The 21,048-nt window shown below is 37.2% G+C and overlaps 3 protein-coding genes and 1 non-coding gene across 4 annotated transcripts; all 4 read left to right on the top strand.

The window, feature by feature from the left end:
* The first annotated feature begins 2,619 nt into the window (after positions 1-2,619).
* Positions 2,620-3,338, top strand: LOC108842174 (E3 ubiquitin-protein ligase RHA1B). The gene has a single exon (XM_018615009.2). The coding sequence runs from the start codon at positions 2,626-2,628 to the stop codon at positions 3,208-3,210; it is 585 nt and encodes a 194-aa protein (XP_018470511.2). The 5' UTR covers positions 2,620-2,625; the 3' UTR covers positions 3,211-3,338.
* A 508-nt stretch (positions 3,339-3,846) lies between these two features.
* Positions 3,847-5,952, top strand: LOC108842172 (glucan endo-1,3-beta-glucosidase 5-like). The gene is made up of 2 exons (XM_018606448.2): positions 3,847-4,586; positions 4,696-5,952. Exons 1-2 carry the CDS (start codon positions 4,243-4,245, stop codon positions 5,852-5,854), a joined length of 1,503 nt encoding a protein of 500 aa, XP_018461950.1. The 5' UTR covers positions 3,847-4,242; the 3' UTR covers positions 5,855-5,952.
* Positions 5,953-11,399: 5,447 nt separating this feature from the next.
* Positions 11,400-11,471, top strand: TRNAC-GCA (transfer RNA cysteine (anticodon GCA)). The gene has a single exon. It is a non-coding gene; the product is annotated as a tRNA-Cys (tRNA).
* Positions 11,472-11,954: 483 nt separating this feature from the next.
* On the top strand, positions 11,955-14,301 carry LOC108832991 (probable pectinesterase/pectinesterase inhibitor 54). The gene is made up of 3 exons (XM_018606446.2): positions 11,955-12,328; positions 12,788-13,369; positions 13,588-14,301. The coding sequence occupies exons 1-3, from the start codon at positions 12,001-12,003 to the stop codon at positions 14,283-14,285; spliced, it is 1,608 nt and encodes a 535-aa protein (XP_018461948.2). The 5' UTR covers positions 11,955-12,000; the 3' UTR covers positions 14,286-14,301.
* The last annotated feature ends 6,747 nt before the right edge of the window (positions 14,302-21,048 follow it).

Raw genomic sequence — 21,048 nt, 5'->3', positions numbered from 1 at the left:
CCGGAAAAATGTAATTTCCCACCAAAACCGGAAAACGTAATTTCTCGTCAAAATCGAAAAAACACAATATCCCGCCAAAATTATTCGTCGAAATCGGAAAAAGACAATTTTCCGCCAAAACCGGAAAACACACATTTTCCCGCCAAAACCAAGAAAACACAATTTCACTCTCAAAACCGAAAAACGTAATCCCCCCCCCCAAACCGGAAAATGCAATTTCCCGCCAAAACTGGAAAAACGTAATTTCCCGCCAAAACCGAGAAAACACAATTTCCCGCCAAAATCAAAAACCACAAATTCCCGTCAAAACCGGAAAACACAATTTTTCGTCAAAACCGGAAAACACAATTTTTCGTCAAAACAGGAAAACATAATTTCCCGCCAAAACCGGGAAGATGTAATTTTCCCCCAAAACCGGAAAGCACAATTTCCCGCCAAAACCGGAAAACACAATTTCTCGTCAAAACATATTTTCCCGCCGAAACCGGAAAATGCAATTTCCCGCCAAAATCGGGAAAACGCAATTTCATGCCAAAATCGGAAAAACGCAATTTCCCGCCAAAATCGGGAAAACGCAATTTCCCGCCAAAACCGAAAATCGTCATTTCTCGTCAAAACCGGAAACACACAATTTCTCGTTAAAACCGAAAAATGCAATTTTTCGCCAAAACCGGGAAAACGTAATTTTCCGTCAAAACTTAGAAAATGCAAATTTCTGCCAAATTTTTTAAAACAAGTCTATTTTAATTATTTTAGTAACAAGTTTATCTCGATGTAGATGCAAGTGGAAAAAAAAAGCAAACAAACGTAGTTGCATTGAGATGATTCATCTAGATGGATAAACGAAATGCAGAGACGAACAACACCCAGATAGAACATCTGGATAAGGCATCTAGATGGACCATCTAGATGCATCTTTCAGATGTACAAACGAACAGGGCCTTATTTGTATCTGTTTCGGTGAGAGTATTATTCATGTATGTTTGATAATGTTGTTTTCTTACAAACTTATCACTATTTCACCATAATGATGTTTGAACTTGTTTCATATTTCCATGGTCTGCTTGTTGTATAAGTAAAAAAAAAAAGAAAAACGGTTTGTAGAAAAGAAGAGAAAACGAAATCAGTTAGAAGTTATATGGATACAACAACAAAGCTCGAAATGATTTTATTATACATTTGTAAAATTGTTTAGGTATCAGTCATCACCTAAAGCTACAACGTTGTAGTGGTTTGGCGTTGTAAAGTTTGGCCAACCGACCAAATCACGTTATAAAGGAGAGCAGATCATACACATGGGACCTTATAATCGCGACCTCTGTTTATAGCGTCACCTTTTGTATATAAATGGTCTTACCAGAAAATTTTGTAGCTTTATAGATGATTTGAATCGCGGAAATATCGATAATTTGAATAGATCTCGATTTAAAATACACTGAAAAGTGGAACGATTTAATAGAAAATTGGTAATAATACTGATCCAACATTATAAAAACTTATCATCAATCACTTTGATAGTTGAATGATTGATCTGCATATGACCGAGCAGAGGATTGATAGACCAATTTCAGTTGACATTATTTCAGCTGTGCCATTGAATAGTAGGTTTATTCAAAGTATAGGTTAAAAGAGATAGTGTTTAAAAAAGATCAAGAAGTTTTTTTTTATCACAAAAAGATCAAGAAGTTAAAAGAGATAATAAATTGAATAATTTTTAAATCATTTTAATAATATAAAGAAAAATTTCTAAGATATTATTTAATAATATATATATTATCTCTTTCTTATATACTATGAAACAAATATTCATATATAAATTTATGGTTTAATGATTAGATTTTAAAGATTAGTATTTAAAGGGTAAAGATAATATTAGAGTATAGAAGTATGAATAATTTAGTTTCTTTCTCATAAGCAAGTGATATTTCAATAAATAGTTATCATAGAATGGATATTTTGGGATAAATTAACTTTTAAAATGTTATTTTGGAAATTTGATAATATTTAAAAATGTTTGATATTTCTGATACATTCGTCAGGGATGGACAAAATATACAGGATCCATGATTCATTCCATCCGAGATTCCAATAATAGGTCAGATCTCTTACAATGGATGCACTATGTGTAAATTATTTGCCTCATAAGATCCTCCTCAGAAATTCCCTTTTTTGTTAAGTCTATTACAATGGATATTATATGTGTTGGAAACTCGGATAAGAAAAAGACTAACAGCTTTATTTTACGAGAACACATTTAAATCCAGTGGGATTGATCTACTAATTCTCATGGGGAATTCTTTGATTAGTCGATCAAATTCATTAGGAAAAGGTATTGCATATGGTTAAGTGTTAAATATAACTTAAGATATTAGCCGCCGGTCAACAAAACACGTAAGATTTTATAGAAGATTGTCCCTGCCTATGGGTCAAAAGCCAGAAATGACGCCATTAACTATCAAGTAATCATATTATAATTAACTTTTAAGCATAGATGATGAAATTACTACTGTATTTATCGCTTTCTTTGTCATCAAACGGTCATCTTCCATCAAAATCAAGAAAGCCACTGCCCCCCACCACTAACGTAATAAAGGAAGCAAACTACTTTATTCGTCACTATTAAAGATGCATCTCATTCTCCACTCTTCCTTCCCCTTCTCTTCTCTCTTTCTCACCAAGCAACAAACAAAGAAGAAAATGAGCTTCTTCATCCAAGACTCTGGCCTCATCGTCACTCAACTTCTCTACCAAATGGCTGTTTTCATCACCCTCTTGAGATGGATCTTTGCTTGGATCTTACGCTACCGATCCAAATCAAGATCCTCCTCTGCTCCTTCCGTTTCTTCACAGGCCATCAAAGAGAGCCTCTCCGTGACAACCTTCCACGACGCGACGGAGCGATCTCCCGAACTGATCAGCGACACTTGCGCGGTGTGTCTCGGTGATCTTGAAGACGGAGATGAGGTCAGGGAGCTAAGAAACTGTAGCCACGTGTTCCACCGCGAGTGTATCGACAGGTGGCTGGACTACGAGTGCTGTGGCGGAGATGGTAACGAGGGAGAGGAAGATAACCACCGCACGTGTCCTCTCTGTAGGACTCCGCTTCTTGCTGCTGATACGTCGTCGTTTGGGGGTTGGCCGGCCAAGACAGAACCTAGCTGGGCCGTTGAGCGGCTTCTCTACCTCTTTGGAGACGATCTTCTCGTTTGACTTTTATTTTTATTTTCAAAGTTTTATTTGATTTTTAGACGATCAACTGAAATTACGTTGGTTAATTTTGTAAATTGTGAAATTAAAGGATAGAATAGGAAATATGATAATGATATCAGAATTCTAAACTTCTTTGTGTATCAGGAAACCTCTGACTTCGGTAACGTTTAACTCATTTGGTAAGTATGTGTTCATACTTCATACAATGTTACATACAAAACTTAATATAAGTTAATAACACTTTCCCTTTCTTATGTCATTCTACCTAACCTAACTGAGTAACCTGCCGACGTTTTGCTGATTTAACCCACAACTGAACGGGATAAGAAAGCCCCCAGAATGACCATCACATCACATTCTTCAGAACTATACCATCTCTAATTTAAGATGATTGATTCACATTGAAGTTTCCTATTGTTTGTTAGAAGTAGAACCAAGACATATCTTTAACGTTCTACTTTCTAGCCTTCTAGCATATGTGAATGATATTTGGGTTATGCGGTTGACATTGTAATGGGTTGTAAAATTTTTTCTTATATTCTCTAACACATGGTCTCCATCTTTTTTTTTTTTTTTTGGACAAGCACATGGTCTCCATCTAATACACTCCATTCCTTTCTTCTTCCCCCCTCCCTTTTATTCATCTATTTCCTATAATTTATTTACACATGTACGATTAATCACTATGTGTAAATGAGACTAAGATAATATAGGCTGACCATGTGCAATATTTTAATACGTTTGTTTTTGTTAGAAAATACATAGGAGATGTGGAAGTAGAAGCCCTTGCTTGGAAGGTTTACATATTGAGGTTTATCTACAATGGAATCAGGTTCCTTTTATAAACCACCATAACAAATACCTTTCTTTTCCCCTCTTTCTTCCATATACTCATCTTCCCCAAAGTTCTACATCTTTTATCTCTGTGACTCTTGTCTATATTTGTATATATAACACACATACAAAAACACCAATTCTCATTAGACCCCACATTATAAACACAATCTCCCAACCCAAATCTCACAGTTATAGATGGGTACTCGACATGATACATACTTCTTCTGCCTCTCCATATTGTTACTTCACACCACATTGACGAATGTCGACGCCTTGGCATGTAACTGGGGGACACAAGCGAGCCATCCTATTCCACCAAACATAGTGGTGAAGCTCCTCAGGGACAACGGGTTCAACAAGGTCAAGCTATTCGAAGCTGACCCTGGTGCACTTAGAGCCCTTGGTAAATCCGGTATTCAAGTCATGGTTGGCATCCCCAACGATCTCTTGGCTACTATGGCATCCACCGTTACCGCCGCTGAGCGTTGGGTTCAGCAAAACGTCTCTCAGTACATCTCTAAATATGGAACCGACATAAGGTAAAATTGCATTACACATCAAGAAAACACATGCTTAAGTTTCTAAAGATTAGTTTTTAAGCTCCAAAAACATGTTTAAAGTTTTTAATTGTTAATTTAATTTGATTAGACATGTAGCCGTGGGGAACGAGCCATTCTTGAAGACATACAAGGACAGATTCGTCCGCTCAACATACCCGGCCCTACAGAACGTTCAAGCAGCTCTGGTGAAAGCTGGTCTTGGTCGGCAAGTCAAAGTAACGGTTCCTCTTAACGCCGACGTCTACGAATCCGGCGACGGTCTCCCTTCCTCCGGCGACTTCCGCTCCGACATCAAAACACTAATGGTCTCCATCGTCCGGTTCCTAGCTGACTCCCTCTCACCCATCACTTTCAACATCTACCCTTTCCTCTCTCTCAACGCCGATCCCAACTTCCCCCGCGAGTACGCCTTCTTCCCTGGCGGCGGCGGAGCCGCTAAACCGGTCGTCGACGGATCAATCTCTTACACGAACGTCTTCGACGCGAACTTCGACACTCTTGTCTCGGCGCTGGAGAAGAACGGGTTCGACGCGAACAAGGTGGAGATCATCGTCGGAGAAGTCGGGTGGCCCACCGACGGCGATACAAACGCGACTCCGGCGATGGCTCAGAGATTCAACCAGGGCCTGCTCAACCGCATCGTTCGAGGACAAGGAACGCCGCGTCGGAAAACGGCGCCGGAAGTTTACATATTCTCGCTAGTCGACGAAGACGTCAAGAGCATCGATCCGGGGAAGTTCGAGCGGCACTGGGGAATATTCTCTTACGACGGCGCCGTTAAGTACCCTCTCAGCCTCGGTAACGGACGTCAGTTAGTTCCCGCGAAAGGAGTTCGTTACCAGGCGCGGGAGTGGTGCGTGCTCTCTCCTCAGGCTGCGGCGGGGAACGGTATTGGTTCTTGGACTTCGTCTGTCGAGTACGCTTGCCAGCTGGCGGATTGCACCTCTCTGGGGCCAGGCTCGTCTTGCGCGGCGCTAGACCCCGCAGCGAATGCGTCTTACGCGTTTAATATGTATTTTCAGAAGATGGATCATCGTCGTGGCTCTTGCGTGTTCGACAATCTAGGGTTTGTTACTAAGGTTGATCCGTCGCGTGGTTCGTGTAGGTTTCCTATTGAGATTGATACGAGCAGGCACGAGACGTTGCGTCCGCCTCCGTCGCCGCCGAGGAGTTCTGGTGCGACGGGGATAAAGTGGAGGACGGTGGCGGCGGCAGCGATGTTGGTGGGATGGGCGGTGTTTAATTGATTCTTTGGGCTTCTTGTCGTAATTATTTTCAATTTTTCATTCTTTTTTATTACAACTCTGTAAATAAGACGGTCGATAAATGGACATATATTACAACACGTTCTCACTTAAGTCGATGATGATCAGGTTCGTATTCGTAAATGTGGAATGACCTATGGGTAAAGTAATGCAGCGGCTAGTAGCTTGGATGACAAGATAAACGAATTCAAACGAGTTCGGAAAACTTGTAAGCTAAAACTCAAAATCAACTTTCACAATAGTAAGCGATTAAGAGAGTTTGAGAAAGAAAGTTTCTCTGCTTTATTATAACTTCAAAAACCACCCGTACAATAATAATAAGTAAAACCTTATATAGGAAGAGATGAAACACCAAAACCCTAACCTAATCTCTTCCTTACGTAAATAATAACCGACTAAAGTCAAAACCGGACTAAGCCCATAAAACTAATTAGAAAGATTAAAAATAGTAGTTATACGCTACATCAGGTCTCCCCTGCTAAGAGAAAATTCGACCCCGAATTTTGTTCCATGTTAGTGTCTTCAAAGGGAACCAAATGCTTCACGTTAAACACATCGGCAGTCTTCATATGTGGAGGAAGGCTAAGGCGGTATGCATTGTTATTTATCTTCTCAATGACATCAAGAGGACCAATCTTGCGAGGCTTAAGCTTGTTGTAAGTACCAGTAGGAAAACGATCCTTTGTAAGAACAGCCCAGACTTTATCACCAACGTTGAACTGTAGCTCGCGACGATGAACATCAGCCTTAGATTTATATTTTGCTGTCGCAGCTTCTAAATTCTCCTGAACCTGCTTATGTAAACCAAGAAAATCATCCACCATATCACAAGCTCTGCCATGCAAACGAGTACGGTCTGGCGCAATTCCCAAGTCCAATGGACTACGCGGGACATGACCATATACAACTCGAAAGGGACTAAACCCTGTGCTCCGGTTCAATGCATGATTGTGAGCAAATTCTGCTTGACACAAAACAGAGTCCCACGACTTGATGTTATCCCCGACCAAACACCGCAAAAGATCTCCTAGGGCGCGATTTGTAACTTCTGTCTGACCATCCGTTTGAGGGTGATAAGCAGAACTCATGTCAAGGTCGGTGCGAAGTAAACGCCACAAAGAACGCCAAAAATGACCCAAGAATCGACTATCTCGATCAGAAACAATAGAAAGCGGTAAGCCATGAAGTTTATAGATCTCTCGAAAAAACAGAGTTGCCACTTGTACCGCATCAGTCGTCTTTTTACAAGGCACAAAGTGCGCCATCTTAGAAAAACGATCAACAACAACGAAGATCGAATCAGAACCACGTTGAGTACGCGGAAGACCAAGAACGAAGTCCATGCTGATGTCGGTCCATGGTTGAGTGGGAATAGGGAGAGGCAAGTATAAACATGCGTTGGATGAGTGCCCTTTAGCTGCTTGACAGATTCCACACCGCAATACAAAGCGTTCGACATCTCTGCGAAGGGAAGGCCAAAAATATGAGGCAGTTACTAACTGTAAAGTGCGATCACGGCCCACATGTCCTTCGCCATGAAGTTCCTTGATCACCTGTAGGCGCAAACTACATTCAGGGATGCACAACTTGCTTCCACGAAACAGAAAACCATCAAGCACAAAGTAATCAGGACTCAAACCCGATTGTGCCTCAAGCCATAGCTTTCCAAAGAACGCATCAGTCGGATATAACTCGGGTAAAACCGAAAAACCAGGGACAGAAACATGCATAGTCGTCAAAAGAGCATGTCTACGGCTTAGTGCATCGGCCACTCTGTTCAGTGTACCCGCCTTATGTTTGATCACAAAAGTGAACTGTTGTAAATAGGCAAACCATGAAGCGTGTCGTGCAGACACTTTATCTTGAGAACTCATATGTTTCAACGCGTCATGATCAGTAAAAAGGATAAACTCTTGGTGAAAGAGATAATGACGCCAATGTTTAATGGCTTGGACCACTGCATATAACTCAATATCATAAGTGCTGTATCTACCTCTCGAACCTGCAATCTTCTCACTAAAGAAAGCGATTGGTTTACCATGTTGACTGAGAACTGCACCTATCCCGCTCTTAGATGCGTCCGAGTGTAATTCAAAAGGTTGCGTGAAGTCAGGAAGAACGAGTACCGGGGCTGATGTTAACTTCTTCTTAATAGTAAGAAAAGCTTTCTCAGCATCTTCAGACCATACGAACTGAGTTCGTTTGAGACAGTCTGTTATTGGCGCCATGATACTGCTAAAGTGAGACACAAAACGACGATAGAATGATGCTAACCCATGAAAGCTTCTCACATCAGTGATAGTCTTTGGTGTCGGCCAGGAGTTAATGGCAACCACTTTGTCGGGATCCACCTGCAACCCGCGGTGGGACATAATGTATCCCAAAAATAATACTTGAGAAACACCAAAAGCACACTTCTTGGTTGCCGCAAAGAGTTTCTCACGCCGGAGAACCATCAAAACATCACGGAGGTGAGAGAGATGATTTTTTAAATCCTTGCTAAAAATCAGTATGTCGTCGAAGTAGACAACAACACACTTACCAATGAAGGGACGCAATGCTTGATTCATCACTCGCATGAAAGTACTAGGAGCGTTGGATAACCCAAATGGCATAACTAGCCACTCGAAAAGTCCCTCGCGAGTTTTAAACGCTGTTTTCCACTCATCTCCAGGACGGATTCGAATCTGATGATATCCACTTTTCAAGTCAAGCTTGGTGAAAATTGATGCAGTGCCGATTTGATCCAAGAGATCATCAAGCCGAGGAATAGGGAAACGATACCTAATCGTTATCTTGTTAACAGCACGACTGTCGACACACATGCGCCAAGAACCATCCTTCTTTGGAATCAAAAGAGCAGGCACAGCACATGGGCTAAGACTTTCACGCACATATCCTTTAGCTAAAAGGTCCTCTACTTGTCTGCGCAATTCGTCATGTTCTTGTGGACTCATACGGTAATGTGGACGATTTGGCAAAGCCGCATTTGGAGACAGATCGATACAATGTTGTATATCTCGAAGTGGAGGCAAACCCGCCGGCAAATCAGTAGGAAACACGTCAAGAAAATCATTAACGAGCTGTTGAAACTCCGGTGGAACAATGGCATCAATCGGTGCTGCTGGTGGTACTGTAAATAATGCGTACATAACCTCAGCATCCTGCATCTCTGTGATGAACTGATGTCGTGAGCATAGAAGAACATGACGACCAGGTGTAGGAGCAAGCGGAGGAACAGGCATCTCGGCACTATCGACGACTGGAGGGGTTGATTCCTGTGTTGGAAGTAAGGTGATCCTCTTATTCTCGAATGTAAACACATATGTATTTGTGAACCCATCATGCATAGTACGCCTATCATACTGCCACAGACGCCCTAATAAGAGATGACAAGCATCCATGGGTATGACATCACAAGTGATGAGATCCTTGTAGCTTGTACCCACTGAAAAGGGGACTTTGCATTGCTTTGAAATCCGTAAATCAGTCTGAGAATTGAGCCACATCAACTTGTAAGGAGTAGGATGAGGTTCCGTGAACAATGCCAATTTCGCAACAGCTTCTTCAGAGATGATGTTTGTGCAGCTTCCTGCATCAATAACAAAGCGACAAATCTTGCCTCGTATTGTACACGATGACCGGAAGATGTTGGTGCGGAGCCATGATTCTTGAATCCCTTGTGGAGCAAGAAAACTGCGTTGAATCACTAGAGATAAGCCTTTATCTCCTGCTACTTCTTCTTCCTCAAGGATAAGTTCTGTCTCATTAGGGTCTTCATCAAAAATAGGCCCATCGTCAAGATACAAGCCTCTCCGTTCTGCGTGGGGACAGGCGGCTCGTCGGTGTCCCGTTTCTCCACAATTATAACACTTGAATGTTTGTGGTAGACCTTGACGCGACGGCAAGGTTGTGTCGCGAGCTTCCGCAGTAGCCGAAGGAGCTCGAGTTGTGTTAGTTTGGCCTGCAGGACGAGTAGAAACATCCTCACTAGTGGAAGGTAAACGCTGCTTAGAACCACTAGCTGACCAAGAGGACTGCGAGCTGCGATTATTGAGCTCAATTAGCAAGGCACGTTGATGAGCTTCGGAGACAGTAGACGGATTGAACTGCAGCAAGGTGTTTTGAATCTGCTGTCGTAACCCACCAATGAAGCGATACACGAGCTGATCAGTAGTCTCTTGGACACTACTACGAGAAAGAAAAGAGAAAAATTCTGCAGCATATTCATCAACCGAACGTGTACCCTGTCGCAAGTTTTGAAACTTGTTGTAGATTGACCTTTCATAATTATACGGAAGGAATGCTTTGCGTAACTTGCGTTTAAGAGAGTCCCATGAGTCAATACGGTTTTTGCCTGCACGACTGCGATGTTCTTTCAATTGTCGCCACCAAGCTGCGGCTTGTCCTCGAAAACGAGTTGCGACTAACGGAACTCGCATATTATCTGGCACACCTTTGAAGGTTAACAACTCATCGGTCGTACTCAACCAATCAAGTAGCTCTTCTGCTTTCATTGTGCCATGGAAATCTGGTATTTCTACCTTAAACCCTGTTTCCCAACGTCTGTTATAGCCATCGCGAACGACGATGTCAGCAGGGTGCTGCTGCCGTAACTCCTGCTCACGGAGGCCCGCAAAAGGGTTGTCATCAAAAGCAACTTCTTCGTCTTCTTCCTGAAAAATTGGAGCACCGTGACGAGGCCAATCCTGTTGTTGTGGCTGAGCTTGCAGAACTGTGCGGAAGGCCGCTTCCATTGAAGCTTGAAGGGACTCACGCAATTCCACTTGAAAGTCGGCTAACACTCCACGGAAAGCTTCGGTCTGGTCTTGAGTATTTTTCTTAGGAGGCATGATAAAGATCGTTTGTCTCTGATACCAACTAATGCAGCGGCTAGTAGCTTGGATGACAAGATAAACGAATTCAAACGGAGTTCGTAAAACTTGTAAGCTAAAACTCAAAATCAACTTTCACAATAGTAAGCAATTAAGAGAGTTTGAGAAAGAAAGTTTCTCTGCTTTATTATAACTTCAAAAACCACCCGTACAATAATAATAAGTAAAACCTTATATAGGAAGAGATGAAACACCAAAACCCTAACCTAATCTCTTCCTTACGTAAATAATAACCGACTAAAGTCAAAACCGGACTAAGCCCATAAAACTAATTAGAAAGATTAAAAATAGTAGTTATACGCTACATCATAAAGCCTTGGAGAGTTGTTTCAGGTTATTAAAAAAAAAAACTTGGGAGTCCATAGCGTACTAGTTCGTGTGTTAGTTTAAAATTGCTGGAGAGAAAACCTTATACATAACTCAATTCAACAGAGTTGTTGCAACTAAACAGCTAACATCAATATAAACCAAATGATACCAAAATGGATTACATGGGACGCGACAATAAGTTTTTGGGTTAAAGCATGCCACGCCATTTTCTTACCAAATAAAATTTGATTCGAGTTTATATAGAAACATGAATGACCCCACCCTAAACCTAATATGGTCTGTCTTGCTTATCTAATCAAAATGGGTCCATAGCTCAGTGGTAGAGCAATTGACTGCAGATCAATAGGTCACCGGTTCGAACCCGGTTGGGCCCTCATTTTGCGTTTTAAAGAGTATAAATAAATATGATCGATTCCATAAGAGGTTTAAGTATAACTAAATAGTCAGTTAGCAGTTAGCAATAGTAGTCAAACTTATCTTGGCTTCCATTTCATCGTTTCAACTCATAAATATTTTCAATAGTAAATTTTGAGATAATAACTAACTTTTTTTTTGTCACAGAAGATAATAACTAACTAATTAAACATGAATAATTTGGGTTACCTGTATCAGAAAGTTGATGTTGAGTCAAGTTGGCCAACAAAGTAAGAATATGATTTATCCTTAAAAAAAACAGATTAACAGAGTGAGTTCATTATCCCATCAAAGCCACTCAAGTCTCAATCTACTCTATGAAAAAATGGTATACCGCTAAACTAACTCACCAGACACTCACCTCACAGCTAAAACTAACTTCATTCCCTCTATAAATTATTGCTAATCTCCTAGTCATTTGGATATCATAAACCTTTCCTTCATAAACTAACCAAGAACATAAATAAAGAGTCGACTTTTATAATAGAAATGGGTATTACTGATATGGTTTTATTTGGGTTATTATTGGTCAATGCTCTTCTACCCGTTGATGCCTCAGGACGTATGCCATTTACTTACCAAAATCAGTTGCAAAGGCATTGTAGCTCCACACAGTACACTTCTCTTTGTGTCCAAAACTTGCGAGAGTTTCGACATAGATCTTCTCTTCAAGGTCTCGACTTTGTGTCTTTCCTTGTCAACAAGACCATCTCTGCTTCCAGTAACCTAATTCCTCCTCTCTCATCTTCGATGGCTTCCTACGAAGTCGTTTCTCTAGACGATTCCACCAATACGTTGCCTTCACCATTGGTTGCAGGTACACAACATCATCTTTAGTTCCTCATACAAATTCAAATGTCACGAGAGACGGAGAGAGTAAATTCTGAACACATGATTCTTTAGTTAACGGTCTACGGCCATTTAAATTTGTGTCTTTCCCTTTTGTTTTAATCATTCAATCATAGATATGATTTTAGATATATACAGTATATCACTGATAGAATCATAGAAATATTGAACTGAAGAAAATAATCATATATCATCTACCTGGTAAACTAATTTTTATAAAGTATTCATAAAGTAGTTAAATGTATTTCTCTCTTATCTCCACCAAAGCTACCTAATGATTTTGAAAAATCATGCAAGTACAAAGTCTCTGTGCATATTATCCAAAGTTTTTTCATATTTATCCACAAATATAAATCTATGATAAAATATAATGTTATATGACTCTAAGGTGAAAACATTAATTATATTGTCAACTATAACGTTACAGATGCATGTGAACGGCTCATGAAAATGTCAACAAGACGACTTCAGCAAGCAATGGAAGCTCTCAATGGCTTTTCGAGAGAGCGTCACAACAAACACGACATCCAAACATGGCTCTCCGCCGCCATGACTTTCCAACAATCATGCAAAGACTTCGTCCTAGACTCTGGTGGCCACTCCTCCGCCATCAGCTACATAACACAGAAAATGGATCAGCTCTCTCAACTCGTCAGCAACTCCTTGGCCCTTGTCGACACACACATGGAAAATCCAAAGCCAACCGTTCTTCCACGGTGGGTCTCTGCCGGAGAACGGAAGCTTCTAGCAAGCCGCACGTCTAGAAGCAGACCGCACGTGTTAGTCGCCAAAGACGGATCCGGGGATTACCGGACTGTCATGGATGCTGTCAAGGCTGCTAGTGGAAATGGTAGATTCATCATTTACGTGAAAAGAGGTATTTACAAAGAGAAAGTCAAAATAGAGAAAGATGAGATCACGTTGATCGGCGAAGGCAAAGACCTGACGGTGATTATGGGCGATGATAGTGCCGCTGGAGGAACTTCCGTGCCCGACACCGCTACAATGAGTCAGTATACACATGCATTTATTCATTTGCATACACAATATAATATTTCCTCCGCCCAACAAATATATTTTTTTTTCATTTTTAACACATTAAAAAATACACTAAAATCTGTATCGATTTTTAATAAAGGTTAGCCAAAACATTTATGTTTATGGAACAAAAGTAGTATGTTAAGCATTTATAACAAAAGTTAACTGTGTAGTCCAACATTTTTGCAGCCGTTACGGGTGACGGATTCATCGCGCGGGATATAGGAATCAAGAACACGGCAGGGCCTAGAGGAGAACAAGCCATAGCATTAAGCATCACATCAGACCAGTCAGTGTTATATAGATGTAGCATCTCAGGTTATCAAGACACGCTCTACGCAGCCGCTCTACGTCAGTTCTATAGAGAATGCGATATTTACGGAACCATAGATTTCATATTCGGAAACGCTGCTGCGGTTTTCCAAAGCTGTAACCTAGTCTTGCGTCGCCCTAGTGATGTCAGGGCCTACAACGTTATTCTTGCTAACGGGAGGACAGACCAGCGTCAAAATACCGGATTTGCCCTTCATAGTTGTAGGATACTTACGGATTTGGATTTTTCAGCCGTTAAACATAGGTATAGCTCGTACTTGGGACGGCCGTGGAAGAAATATTCGAGGTCTATAGTGATGGAAACGTATATTGATAGTGCCATAGCGGAGGAAGGATGGGCCGGGTGGTTAAACTCTGGAGATGAAGTGTTGAAGACATTGTACTTTGGAGAGTTTAAGAACTATGGTCCTAAAGCTAGAGTTTCCAAGAGGGTTACATGGCAAGGGTTTCACCTGATTGGCTTCGAAGAGGCAAGTTATTTTAGCGTTGGTAAATTTATTGATGGAGTTTCTTGGTTGCCCTCTACGGGAGTTAGTTTTGCTTCGGGGATTTGATTAGTGAAAGAGAAAATGAGAGGAGACATGACAATCGGTTTTAACTTTTAAGTATGAGGTTAAGGAATTACGATACAATTTATAGATTAATATCGAATGTAAATTCAGTTATATATGGTCATGATATTTAAAATTAAGTGAAATGTTCATGATAATTACAATTAATTTCCAGACTATTATGAGGATTTTTATATAGGCATTCTAAAAGGGTGCATGACTCACTGCTACTGGTAAAGCAACTGATTTCATATTAGTAGGTTACCACCCACTTACCAATTAAAATAAAACCTTTATTGTACTATGCATTACAGGAAAATGAAGGTGAACTTCCGATATAAGAAAGAATTACACTATAAGGCAGTTAAATTTCTAATAACACTATGGGGCAGTTTATGCTTCTCAGACAGTTTTTCTCTTTTTAATACACGTTTCACTCTTTCCAATTCACAAATCAATTGTATTCTAACAAAAGTCTAACTAAATAATAAAATATTATATTTTATATTATTTTATGTTCTTCTATCTCTTATCTTTCTCTTTTTTCTTCCAAACTTTCCATCTTTTTTCTAAATTAAAATCTGATTGTTCAGATTGTTTTTTTCAAAAGAATTTGCATGTAATCATTGTCTATGTCGCTCACTCTATCTTTTAAGATAGGTCAAGGCATATCTCCAATGTACATACAAGTTGCACACTCTTTTGTACATGTGGATATGTAAACGATGTACATATATATATCACTGAAATATTGTACATGTGTAAATATTAAATGAGATTTGTACTATTAGTAGTCTATAATCTTCTCATCTCCGCAACAACCAAATTAAAATGAATCACTTCTCATTTATATATGATTTGAGTAATATATGACATGATTCAAATGTGTACAGTTGTTTTGCTTTAAGAGGTGAAAATTATGCATACATTCTTACTATGGCATAACTTCATTCATCTGGATCTACAAATTTCAAGACGTATAATTCGACTTAGAAGTGAGATAGCAGGAATATGTGTACACATTACCATAATATCATGCTATTTAATTGGATTATTTCGCAAGTTTCAAAATGTGTACAATCACATGATGTCCATGTGTACATAAATTTTACTATCATGTACAATATACAATGTACAATGATTCACTTGTATATAATCCTAGTACATAAGACTATTTTTGTTTTTGAGCAAAAATAACAAACGACATGTGTGTACACTCTGTGACGTGTACATGTGTAGAAACTTGAACAAATTAGATGTTTAAGACAAATGAACATGTTATTTTGTGTACACTCTGTAACGTGTACACATGTACACTCTGTAACGTGTACACATGTACATTTCCAAAATGTGAACAATCTCATGATGTCCATGTGTACATAAATTTTACTATCATGTACAATGTACAATGATTCACTTGTGTAATATTGTCCAAGTACATAAGACCATTTTTGTTTTTGAGCAAGAATAACAAATGACATGTGTGTACACTCTTTGACGTGTACATGTGTAGAAACTTGAACAAATTAGAAGTTTAGGACAAGTGGACACGTTATTTTGTGTACACTCTGTAACGTGTACACATGTACATCGAAGATGAACCAATATATGTAAAAAAGTTGTACACATATAGGTGGATTGGTGGTTGGTTACACATATAGTTGTACACATATATGTGGATAGGTGCATACATGATTAATACTCCCTCCGTTTCAAGTTAGATGTCGTTTTGGAGCAAAATTTCCGTTTCAAAATAAGTGTCGTTTTATGATTTCAATGCAAAATTTATTGACTTTCTAATGTAATCTATTTTTCTATTGGTTGAAATCTAGTTATGTGTATTGGTAATGATGTTTTTATTTAGTAAATATACAAAATTAAATGTTTTATTAATCTGTGTGCCGAAGTCTAGAACGACAAATAAATTGAAACGGAGGGAGTATGTTTTATTCATATCTTAGCTTTCATTTTAGTTCATTTAATAAATTCTCCAATGCATTTAAGATTAATTTTGTGCATATGTTGCCCAATTTCATTAACAGATGATTGTAATACCTAATTGGTTAATTTTGATCTTAATCAAAGAGACAATTGATTTTGTATATGATAATAGTTTGGGCCTAATTGGTTAACTTTGTGCATGAACAATTAAATTTTTTTGGACAATTAAAATAGATAAATCTGAAAATTTAATAGTTTGAGCCAAATTGTTAATAACCTAATAAATAAAGGACCAAATGTGAAAATGTGAGAAAAACTCCATTGTTGCCCGAGCTTCACCGTACGACACCGCAATGGATTCCGAACATCACCACGACATATTATCACAGTGCAAAGCGGATAAGTTACGGAGCACATTGTGAAAGAATAAGCTTTGTCGTGTTGATTTATGACGAAGGAGAAGACTAACCGCTATCGAACTAGGCTAACGTTCATCGGAGTCACAGATGGAAAAGAAGATGAGAATCAGTGGGTCCTACAAGTTATTCTCTAGTTATGCTTTAGTTAGTAATGAATGGAATAAGGAGTATAAGTTAAGAAAAAGTGTTCTAGGAGCAAAAACTGTCTTATTGTGTTATAAAAAACTCAAAACTGTCTCTGAATGTAAAAAACTCCCGATATAATGCCACAGCATCTTTATCCTTAGTTTTTTTAACTATCTTTATCCTTAGATTTTTCATGTGTGTAAAAATAAAAATTAATACTTAAAATATATACATTATGATAGTTATACTGATGCGGTCGTATGTTGCCTCCAAAGGTCATGCGTGGTTAGAGCTGGGTTCGCAGGTCAATCCATCCCATCCGCTCTGCTAACCCGCGATTCAACTAATTCTTTGACTCAAAATTCAGATCCGCATAATCCGCAAAGAAATATTCAAATATCCGTATCCGTTCCGACAAATTTGCTGGTAACCCATGGAACCCGCATATAATATAAATTTATGAAATAACTTTTTTGCTTATAGTTTAATTTATATATATGTATATATATATTATTTTGTAATTAAATAAATAAAATTATATATCTACTTTATTAAAAAAAAAGGAATTTTAATAAATCTACTTATGAAAAGTTGTTTGGACATTTTTATTTAACTCATTACTTTTTGGTCCTATCTTATATTTTCCCAGATACAAGGTAACATAAACCAAATCAAATTAAATGATTTAGAAATCCTCTTATTAACTTTTAGACTACCGTCGAATGATGTCTCTCACATTAGAAAATATAAATTTACCTTATATTTTCCTACAGTACATTAGTCAATAACGTGACCAATATTTAAACTTTTCTCATTCTTTTTTTTTGTCACTGGATAATAATGCATTAGGGGAAAAAATAAAAGATTTGAGCCCAAGCTTGGCCCAAACCGAAGTTATTACAATAGGAGATGGGCTTGAAGAGCCCTTTTTGCTAAAAGATCAGCCGACGAGTTTTCTTATCGAGGAAGAAACGAAAAAGAAACAGTTGCGATTACATATCAAACTTATCTTTGTTAAAATGAAAAAGCTCCTTCGATATATTATGATCATAGTCTCTCCTCAATACCAATAAAACTTTTTGATATACATTTTAGATTAAAAAGATTCATGTATTGTTAAACCAATAAGATTAGTTCCTAATTAACAAATAATTAAATTAAAAATTTTGTTCATTATATATATTGTTGAACATGTTGTTTTAAATTTTGAAATTTCAAATTTCAAATTCACTAACTATATTGTCTAAATCATAACAAACAATGTCATAGCAAAACGAATATATAAATAAATCATAACAAACAATGTCAAAGCAAAATAAAAAATTATCAAATACTAAAAAAGAAAATCATTCCAAAAATCTATTTAAACAAAATTATTGCACATATTTATTAGTTAATTATTGGTTTTACCTTATATTCTCTAACAATACAAGGTCACTTGACGTACATATCAAATTTTAAAGTACGGGTCTGGGTTCATAATTCAAAGGTTCATAATTCAAATACATGTAAAATGTTTATAATTTTTGGGTAAGTAACCAAATCGAACTAACTTGGGTATTTTAGGATTCGGAAAAGATTTGGAGTACCTAAAAGTCCAAAAATACTAAAAACGGAAATAACTAAAAACACAAAAATACCTGAAAAATATGCAAATACCCAGAAAAATAAAAATTTACCATAAATCTGACTTGAGGAACCGGAAGCACCTTAAATTTTTTCCTGATACCCAATTTAAAAAAAAAACTGAAATTTTACCAGAAACTCGAAACTATAATCGAAACATGAACCCGAAACTTAAAAACTATTCATAATACCAAACATATTGGAAATACCGAAAATATATCTGAAATACACAACTATATCTAATATACACAAAATATTTCAGATATTTTAGATATCCGATCGGGTCTCGGCTAGAACCCATAATCGAAAAGAGACCGCGGGTTGAAGAAAAAATCAAATATGTACATAGCTAGGGCTGGGCAAAAAATCCAAACCCGAAAAACCGAACCGAACCCGATCCGAAAAAGTAGCACCGAACCCGAACCAAAATTGATTAAATATCCGAACAGGTTCAAAATTTCGGTATTTAAAGAACCAAAACCGAACCCGATCCGAACCGAAATATTTTGGGTACCCGAAATAAATTTATATACTTAAATATATACATTATTTTTATATATAATGTATATTAAAAATATATAAGATACCTTTAAATTTTCCAAAATACTCAGAAAATATATGCAAATTGTCAAAAGTAAATGTTTAAAATAGTTAAAGTATACTGAAAACACCAAAATACTTAAATATCTATTGATTCTTTATCCAAATATTCAAAAAACCAATTTATATGTTAAATTAAGGTATTTTGACATATATGTTATGAAAATTTATATGTAATATATTATCTTTCTTATAGATTTTGAAAATTTAAAGTATATAATGAATTTTGAAATTTTTTTAAAAAATTAAATGGATTATCCGAACCCGAACCGAACCCGCAAAGATCCGAACCGAACCCGAACCAAAATTTAGAAATATCCGAATGGGGCTGAAATCTTTGACCCTGAAAACCCGAAACCTGAATGGACTGAACTGAAACCCGAATTGGTACCCGAACGCCCAGCCCTATACATAGATATGGATCCATACCCAAATTACAACTATATTTTTGGGTCGATTTTGGTTTGGTTTGTCGGATCTGGTAAAATATCCAGGCCTAAAATAGTTATATAAGAGTGTACATTGAAAATCTTATAATCTAATTTATAAATTACATAACTTTAAACAAATGCCTTTTTGATATAATAACTTTATATTATGATGATTCAAAAAATTTGTTTACAATTCAAAGAAAAATCCGCGCTTTCTAAGCGCAGATCAAAATCTAGTTTATAACTAAAATTATATAATTATATAATATTTTATATATCGTTAACGAAAAAATATTTTCTGATTTTTTTTTTTAACTTTTTTGCGGGTTAGTGGGTACCCACAATTTAAATTCGGTCGATCCACACCCACCCCACTTAAAATCGACTCGATCCGCACCCGCATCTATATGTTGAATTTATAGAATTGGCCGACCCACATCTGCTCTGCGGCGGGTCAAACGGGGCGGGACCCGAAGATAAAAACTTAGATTCCCAGCTCTATGCGTGGCTCCATTATCTCCTTTCAGCTGAAGCTATCTCATAAGCTTGTCAAGTGCTCTTGGCCCCTACCTGATGGGTCTCTCTTGAGTTTTCTCATTTTCCTCCATATCATGACGCCTACTGGTTTTCATGTTTCCTCTATCTCTTACTTGTTTCTTTGGGTTGACGTACCCTGTATTTGTTGCATTGAGTCCTCGGTTGAGGCTCCCCAAACTTCATTTTTTTTGGGAATACAATTCAGCTTTGATAAAAAAGATAGTTATACTGATACACATGTATTTTAATGTGTTTGATAAGGTTTTGAAGGTCATAAAGACTCATTCGGTTCTCTCTTTTTGGTTATGTTTTTGGATGATGATACAACTTTTGATGCTACTTAACATGTAAAACAAAAATATTGGGAAAATCGCATAAAAAACCTTCAAGATGGCAGCCACTTACACTTTAAACCCTGAGAGTATTTCACAAGCACTTCAAACACTCAAGTTGGCAAATTTAACATATTAAACCTCCAATCTGGCTTACTTGTACATCAAGTCAAAATCATAACCGGTACTGTTCAAAACTAATGACGTGTCGGTTTTTCTTTTAAAAAATATATTTTAATAATAAATAAATAGAAAATACAGAAAACAGAAAAAAAAATCATAAAAAATTCATAAAAATTCAAAATAAAATTCAAAAAATCTTAAAAAATTACAAAAAAATCACAACAATAATTATTTTATGTTATTAATAAAATAAATAAAAAATAAAAATATAATAATAATAAAAACTTGAAAAAATCATAAAATCCCAAAATCAAAAAATTCATAAAAATCAAATAAAATAAAAAATAAATTTAAATAAAATAAATATAAATTCATGATAATGATTTTTATTTTATTAGAATCTACGAGAATCAGTAGAATCAACTACAAAAAAATCACAAAATAATTATTTTATTTTATTAATAAAATAAATATATAAAAATAATAAAAACTTGAAAGAAATCATAAAAATCCACAAAAATCAGAAAATTCATAAAAATCAAAATAAAATAAAACTTAAATTTAAATAAAATAATATAATAATAATAGATAAAATAAATATAATTTTTTATGAATTTTTATGAATTTTTTA

This window comes from Raphanus sativus, chromosome 2, assembly GCF_000801105.2.
Source record: "Raphanus sativus cultivar WK10039 chromosome 2, ASM80110v3, whole genome shotgun sequence".
Lineage (NCBI taxonomy): Eukaryota > Viridiplantae > Streptophyta > Magnoliopsida > Brassicales > Brassicaceae > Raphanus > Raphanus sativus.
This window is presented reverse-complemented; position numbering and strand designations above follow the sequence as displayed.

Bases quoted from the DNA above. Each gene is read 5' to 3' on its own strand.
- LOC108842174 (XM_018615009.2), top strand. From the start codon at position 2,626: ATGCATCTCATTCTCCACTCTTCCTTCCCCTTCTCTTCTCTCTTTCTC.
- LOC108832991 (XM_018606446.2), top strand. From the start codon at position 12,001: ATGGGTATTACTGATATGGTTTTATTTGGGTTATTATTGGTCAATGCT. The intron at 12,329-12,787 runs GTACACAACATC...ATAACGTTACAG, and splicing joins GCCTTCACCATTGGTTGCAG to ATGCATGTGAACGGCTCATG. The intron at 13,370-13,587 runs GTCAGTATACAC...ACATTTTTGCAG, and splicing joins GCCCGACACCGCTACAATGA to CCGTTACGGGTGACGGATTC.
- LOC108842172 (XM_018606448.2), top strand. From the start codon at position 4,243: ATGGGTACTCGACATGATACATACTTCTTCTGCCTCTCCATATTGTTA. The intron at 4,587-4,695 runs GTAAAATTGCAT...TAATTTGATTAG, and splicing joins AAATATGGAACCGACATAAG to ACATGTAGCCGTGGGGAACG.